General features: G+C 39.4%; 1 protein-coding gene across 1 annotated transcript; it reads left to right on the top strand.

The window, feature by feature from the left end:
- Positions 1 to 601: 601 nt before the first annotated feature.
- On the top strand, positions 602 to 5330 carry LOC130293210 (uncharacterized). The gene is made up of 5 exons (XM_056541712.1): positions 602 to 617; positions 887 to 1027; positions 2347 to 2631; positions 2726 to 2817; positions 3985 to 5330. Exons 1-5 carry the CDS (start codon positions 602 to 604, stop codon positions 4258 to 4260), a joined length of 810 nt encoding a protein of 269 aa, XP_056397687.1. The 3' UTR covers positions 4261 to 5330.
- The last annotated feature ends 2218 nt before the right edge of the window (positions 5331 to 7548 follow it).

The raw sequence follows: 7548 nt of genomic DNA, 5'->3' as shown, positions 1-7548 counted from the left end.
CGATCACAGGCTTGGGACTCAGTTACGTCATCGGGACTCGGAAGCAGGACTCGGGCGGCCATTGATGTAAATTTTGATGTGATTTAAAGTTTTTACACGTGCGCATGCGCGGGTTTAAGCTAGCGTTAACCCGCGCATGTGCACTTGTAAAAACGTTACATCACAGGAAACTTGACATCAATGGCCGTCTTCCTAATCCCGCTGACATAACTGAGCCCCAAGTCTGTGATTGACAGGTAAGTAAATATAAAGATCACAAAACATCCACTGCTCAGTTTCTAATAATGTACATAGCGTTTTAATCTGCATTAGCCGCACTACAAGCCTGTGTAACAGGCTTAGTGCGGGTGATGCTGATGACAGATTTCCTTTAACAAGCAGACGCTGCTGTGGGCGCTTTAAATCAGTGACCAGAAGACTTATTGGCGTATAGCAGGCAGGCAGACTTTGTGACTTAAACTTAAGTTTGAAAAGTGTGTGTTATACGCCGATAAATACGGTACTTGGCTTGATGTGTAACTGCACTTTTTTCTACGAAAAGTCCCTGAAGTTGTGTCTGTTCAGATGGCACATTCAGCCATCATAAATAGCACCCTGAAGCATGTCTAAAAATGATGGTATGTGTAAACTTTGTACAAAAACGTATAAGGTTCTTAAATTAGCCTCTTTAAAGTTGCATTTTTTACACCTAAAACTTAGACACAGTTTTAGGCGTTCACGTTTTGACTTAATGGCAATTGGACGAACTTTCAATCATATATAACGATTAATCAGCCAAGTTTGTTTCAGTGGATTTTCCTAAAAGAATAATTGGATCAATAAATATGATCCTTCAAAAAAATTTACATGTGGAGCAAATTGTTAAATGTCTCTACTTTGTACACAGGACACAAACCAGCCTGGTGTTGTCTTGCACTGAAATCCTTGCCGCAGGAGGCCACAGTGAAATTTCCACCCGTCCAGAAGGTGTCTTTCTCTGCCTTTGTTAGAGCTACTGAAACTATGTCAGAAGAAAGAACAGATTCAGGTATGTTTATTAGGTTATTATTTGTCATTGGTGTTTTCTTGCAAAGAGAAAACATTCACCATACTCCTCTAAACTTCTGGAAGACCATGGTTTTTTCAAAATCAATTTTCCAGTAACCGTTTCCAGAAATGTAACATATGTCCTCCACTCACTAGCAAGGCGCACTTTGCTTCACAATTTTGAAGTTGAGAACGTGTGAGTTTAACAGTTTTGTTTGTTAATTTTCAAACAGACTCCATACATCTTGTAAGGTATTCTTTGTTTTAAAAAGGCTACCAATTTTAGGGATACATGTTTGCACCAAATGTCCTCCAAGACTAAATGGTGAAATCAAAAGATTCCAAGCAAATAGAGACCTTCAAAAAGTGCAAAGATGAGCCAGCATTACCCAACTGTAAACTCAGAAAAATTTACACTGGTCCCGTGTCCACTTAGAGACAACTATTTAAAATATTTGACCCGTCAAGAGTGTGAATGTTACATGCACCAATCTGCCACAAGTTGCTTATGTGAAGCGAGCTCGGTCACAATCTTAAAGTTGACCGTTCATTTGTTTTTTTTTTGGGCTATTACACTACTAATGTAAACTAATGATTTCTATAAATCTACTTTAGTTTACCAAATTGAAATTTACAATTTTAAAAGAAGCCAAATAACCACTTCTCAGACACAGAGTTAGGACCAGGTCCAAACACAGGAAGTGCAGCCTATAGTGCTGAGAAGGGTGGGGGGTGGGGTCCGCCTCATCCAATCTTATCTCCTCTCACACTTAACTGTGACACACCTATGCTGTTGGTTGGACACCCCCCTCTCCCACACCTCTGCACTCCTGGCTGCACTTCCTGTGTTAGGACCTGTTCCCAAATCAGTGTATGAAATGGTTAAAAATGTGGTCTTTAGATTTTCTTTGCACCACGTAATAATAGAACACTTTACTTTATTATCCCGCAACCTTTATTTTAAATAGTTACAAGTTAACATCTAGAGTACCATTGCCATAATTTTTGGAAATAAGAGTGCCCTTTTCTATTGATTTTTAATCTGATTGTACAATAACTTAATTTTGTATTTAAAAAAAAAAGAAATTTTTAAAGGGCCAGAGCCCCATTTTGTCCCTCATTGCTAGTTTTTAAATCCCCAAATTCATTGGAAAAAGTTTAGGGTTATTTGATTTTATGGCCCCAGAAATTTACCCTCAAGTGTAAATTGTCATGTAATATAGTTTGGCAATGTTCTCTCTCTTTTGGACCAATTTTAAAATTTTGACTAATGCTACAAATGGAAACTTATTGAAATGTCTAAACTTTCATCAAAAACAGAATGTACATCTTCAGAAGGAACGTCAACCACACGTAAAAGGGCACCTCCCTTTTCCAGACAGGAACTACTTTTCATGGTTGAATTTCTACAAAGCAAAGAATATGGCGTTGGGGAGAAAGGCTCCATCAATAGTAAGAAAGCTGACATCCTCCAAGATTTGGTCAAAGCAATGGAAGACAAATTTGGAATCTTACATACGGAACGCCAAATACAAAAGCGTTATTCAGATTTAAAGGTCCGAGAACAGGAGACATACCAGAGCATTTTAAGGAAGATTCAAAGAGGTGAGTTTCATTTTTCTGTACCAATTTTCAATGCATATTTAGTGCTTATTTATAGTGCAAGCCTTGCAAAATTTTTGTGCATGTTATCTTTCAGACCAGGAGAAGGAGACAGTTAATTTACAACCATGTCCACCAAGTCAAGAAAGCCCACTACCAAATCCAGTTGCTGTTAGTACATTGACACAGGTAGGTGCTCCCATTTTGGACTTCTTAAAACTTGTACAATTTTGTTGTTTTTTATATTTTCATTTTTAGTTTTTAACATAATTTAATTTTACTAGCTTTTGTGTCTACTTAAAAGGGGGGTGTGGGCTTTTTAAAAGTAGCCTAATCATTAGCCCACTCGGTTAAATCAGTGGGAATATGTTACTTTACAATGTTTAAGTTTTGGCCTTTTGGTTGTCCAGCCTTGGTTATGTATTCATGTTTTGTAGGTTGTATGGTTGTTCCTTTTTGTTTTGTGGCATTTTGTAAATTAAAGTTAAAGACCTGGACCCTTTTTTTGGCTAAAAAATAATGGGTTAGCTGTGCGCGGGATCAAATGCAGGGTGTTGTTTATTGACTTTCTACATGCAAAATCATAGGTCATCCGTTGTGTCAGTCTAGGCCAAACCCAAAAAACGGTCTATGAAGTATTTCAGCTGTTTGGCAAAGTTGACTATTGTCCCATCTTATGTCTAACAAATGACTATTGGGAGAATACATTCAATTAAGTTTGTGCGCTTGGACGATGACACTTTCCAGGACATGACCATGAGTGCATACTTTCCCCTATTAAGCTGCTCTGCTCCGTGAACTTGAATAGCTCACAGAGCAGGTACACATAAACCATCATCCCAACTTCACAACCGAATTTATAATGTCAGTTTGATACTTTCAAAACTGAATTTAGTTTCACTATGGTTCTGCTTCTCAAAGGCAGTTTGTGTAGATATCAATGTTAGGGCAAGGGATAACCCATTGCGTCAATACAAGAGTTTACCTATTTTCCTTTTCTCAAACCAGCTATTTTTCAAAAACTTTCAGCCATGGGCACCTGCCCTTGTTAAACAGACCCTTAGTACTAATGTGGATTCCATTCAATGGACCTCTGGAGTCTGCTAGCTGACACTTTGTCCTTTGTCCTTTTTTTTGGGGGGGGGGGGGGGGGGGGGGGGGGGGGGCAATGAGACAGTTTTTCTCTACGTCTGGTTTATATTTTTTGATTTTTTCTCTACCCCTGCTTAGTAATATGTTACTATGCAGATTGTTACATCTTCTTGCCTGAATGTCTATGTTTTTTTTTTTGTAATTTGAATAAGTTTTATTCATTTATTTTGTTTTGTTTTTTGTTTTATTTTCTTGTTCAAATAGGATGATCTGCCAAATTCTGAAGACCTAATTACATTGACCTTTGAGACCATTCCCAGTGCCAATGTGATGGAGGCCACTCCAAACAACGACTTGCTGACGAATCTGGCTGAAAAGATTGCTGATGTTGAGAATCGCCTTGTTGCCCATTTAAACCACAATTTGACCATTTTGGCAGAAAAAATTGATACATTAGGGGGCAAGTTAGAACAGCGAATGGCAAACCTTGAACGGGAAATAGAATCCATAAAGAAAAACTCCCTTCTAATGGACACTTGATCCCTTAAAATGTTAATGGTGAAAGTTCACCATGTGGTGAACTCAAAGTTTGTTTGCTCCTTTGTGTGAAATAGCTGGATTATCTGGCAAGTTATGGTGGTTTCACACATTGTTTAAAAAAGATTGTGTACGGCATTCGGAAGGTAGAGGTGCAACCACACACTGCTGCATGCAGTCCCGTATGTCATAGTTCTTTGGAGCAATCGCAATGAAACGCAATATCTTGTTGGCTCCAATTTGCAAACTTATGTGCTTTACAAGTGGTCCTAAAACAACAGTTTACTTTGGTTTTTTGTGGGGATGCAAAACGCATACCTTTGTTATTTGGAGCCAAACAGTTAAAGCATTGGACTCTCGTCACTCTTAGAAATATACGGTATATTGGACGGCATACAGCATTGTGAGTTTCCTCCTCTCCCTGCCGTATGCGTTATTTGATTGTTTAAATTTAGGAGTGAAACCACCCATAGGGCAGGTTCACACAGCGTTTGTCCCTCCGATTCCCGCATACGGAGTCTGCTAGGAGGGGGTGGATAAGTGTCTGGTGGTGGGGTTAAGGCCGCAGAATCCCAAACAACCGTAGCTTCAAATGGGTGTAATGATGTTATTTTGTCACGTCTAATCCAACCATCGTGATCCACAGCCTACGGGTGGTTCTGTTTTTGCCCTCAGGTGATTTTGCGGATGTCCCAAAAACTGTAGTAGACTACTTTTTATGATCCGGTTGTGGAAGATAAATTTGGGCCAGAATGTAGGTGAGCAGAGGCAGTTGGTCTCTCCATTCGGCTGATACGTGGTGATAGAATAACCTTACCCCAGGTTCCCGCTACGGTTGGGGGCAGTTTGTAAAAACACCCCTCCACCCACCCCTCTCCAGAACCGTATGCGTGAACCTGTGGGAGAAAGCCAGTGTGAAACAGCACTTAGTTTGTTTAACGACTGTAGAAAGTTTTTTTTTTAGGAATAATTTTGGCACGGCAGTGCCCAGCTAGCCTATCTTTCTAATGCAATGTTTTCCAAAACGTGCAATGCTCCCACATTGCTCCCATTGTGCCGGCTGTGCCCAAGTGGCTGGCACCTTCCTCCCCAATTTTTTTTATTTTGTTTTGTCTGTGTTCACACTATGTTTGGTGAATACAGTTACCACATATGGTTTGTTCCGGGGGGGGGGGGGGGGAGAGACAGGGTAGGAGCGGCGCCCGCATGCAACCGTTTTTAAAAAACTGTATTCAATGTTTTGCTATGTGCCAAACAAAGTGAAACACAGCCTCTTGTTGGCTGTGTTTTCTCCAGTATGTGTTTTTCTGACGGCAGACCAAAACGTGGTTAACCGTGTTTTTGTCTACTGACCAGAAAGCGCATAATGGCCAAAATGCTGCCGACAACAGGCTGCGTTTCTCTCCTGTCGGCACAGTGAAAAGCATTGACTACAGTTCCCGCATACAGTTGATTGCTGGCGCCGCTCAACCCCCCTCCCCCACCGGTACAAACGGTAGCTGGGAACCGTATTCTCATAACGTTTTGTGAACCCAGCCTTTCCCTCTGCGCTCTGCATTTCAGCAGTAGTTTTGAAACTTGATGCAGCTGTTTAAATGCCGAACAAAGTGCAACACGCCAACCTGCTTGGGGGAAAAAGGGGACTGGAGCCAGAGTAATGTTTGTGATCTTTTAATAAATGTGGATAGGATGCAGATCTGTCTGTGTTTTTTTGTGTAAGTTTGTAAAGCATTACAAACTGAGTTTGTTAACTCAGGTGTTAGCCTTCTTTTGTTGGCAGTAAATTGTTAAACCACATTTTCAAGTTTGATTGATCTTTATTGAAATTCAATAAACCAAATGGTCAATTTGGTCTAATTTTTTGACTTACTAAAGGTGTTAGATCCATTAAAAGAACAACATCAGGTCCCTTTTAGGAATTAGTGTAAAAATTTTTTGCATATTTACATTTAACACACAAGAAAGGCTTCCTGATTTTATACAAATGATTGTTCCTAAGCCGCTACAGCATGCATTACTTTCCATCTGCAAAAGAAAGCCCTGTGTAAATTTTGAAAATCTTTTGGTCTTGTCCGTTTAGCTCGGACATATGTGCTCAGTGCTAATACCTATGAACATGTCAGAACAGTTTTTGGGCCGAACATTATTGTAGGGAGAGTAAATTGGGCTACAGCAGCGAAGTTTCTCATGCTAAGAATTGGTGATTTCAGATCAACTTCCAATTTGAATTTCTTCTCAATGAAGAATAGTTAAAGCTGTAATCCCCTTTTTTTTTTCCATGTTGAATCAAGTGTTGTCAGGCATTTAATGATCCGTGCCTTTTTTTTGTTTTAAAACACCAAAAAAACTCCTTCAAGTACTTCTAGGCTTCTTTTACAAACAGTGAAATTTGACCAAATGTAATCAGGCTAACGTGATTTCTCTCTGCTTACACCCCATGTCCATTTCTGTTTTTTGGTTAATTGAGAAGCATTTCCCCCTTCGGGATTTAGCCTCTTCTAGCCCCTTCCTGGCCCGGACAGGGGGTGGGCAGCTGATTGCAATGTTGTTTGGTCCAAAATACTTTTGCAACTGATTGATCCTTCAGCTGATAAGTACTTGAAAAATATATTTTTTAGGATAGGCTTATTGGTCCAATCTAAGAACCATTGGCCCACCTTTTTGGTTTTATTCACTAAAACATTTATAACTTTGCAAGTGGATGACACCCTTAAAGGTATACTTTAAAGGGGTACTCCTTTGAAAATAGTTTTTCATTGAATTCAAGATGAGCGAGCAAGTTAAACAGATTTGTATATTACTTCTTTTAAAAAATCTGCATCCTTGCTGTACTTATTAGCTGATGAATACTACAGAGGAGATTCTGATGACATGATGACCACAGTGCTCTCTGCTGACATCTCTGTCCATACAACATCTACAAATAGGTGTGAGCGCTATCTAAATAGTTATTATTCTAATAATGTCAGCAGAGGGCACTGTGGTTGTGATGTCAGCAGAGAGCACAGTGTTCCAAAAAAGAAAGAATTTCCTCGGGAGTATTCACCAGCTAATAAGTCCATGAAGGATTAGGAGTTTTTATTCAAAGTAATTTTCAAATCTGTTTAACTTTATGGGACCAGATGAGTTTAAATAAAAATGTTTTTCACTGGAGTACCCCTTTAAAGACAAAAATATATCTATCCAAGGGATGGTAATGTAGGTAAAGATTCTCGTGGATAAATATGACTTTTAGGACAAAAACATCAACAGATGGGCCTCTGGAAAATTTAAAATATTGTTTTTGCTTAG

The sequence above is a fragment of the Hyla sarda genome, chromosome 10, assembly GCF_029499605.1.
Source record: "Hyla sarda isolate aHylSar1 chromosome 10, aHylSar1.hap1, whole genome shotgun sequence".
NCBI lineage: Eukaryota > Metazoa > Chordata > Amphibia > Anura > Hylidae > Hyla > Hyla sarda.
The sequence above is the reverse complement of the archived record's forward strand: the minus strand, read 5'-3'. Positions and strand labels throughout refer to the sequence as shown.

What these genes read in the sequence shown, in the direction of transcription:
- LOC130293210 (XM_056541712.1), top strand. An exon ending in AGAAGAAAGAACAGATTCAG is followed by an intron (nt 1,028 to 2,346) that starts GTATGTTTATTA and finishes CATCAAAAACAG; the next exon opens with AATGTACATCTTCAGAAGGA. An exon ending in TTTAAGGAAGATTCAAAGAG is followed by an intron (nt 2,632 to 2,725) that starts GTGAGTTTCATT and finishes GTTATCTTTCAG; the next exon opens with ACCAGGAGAAGGAGACAGTT.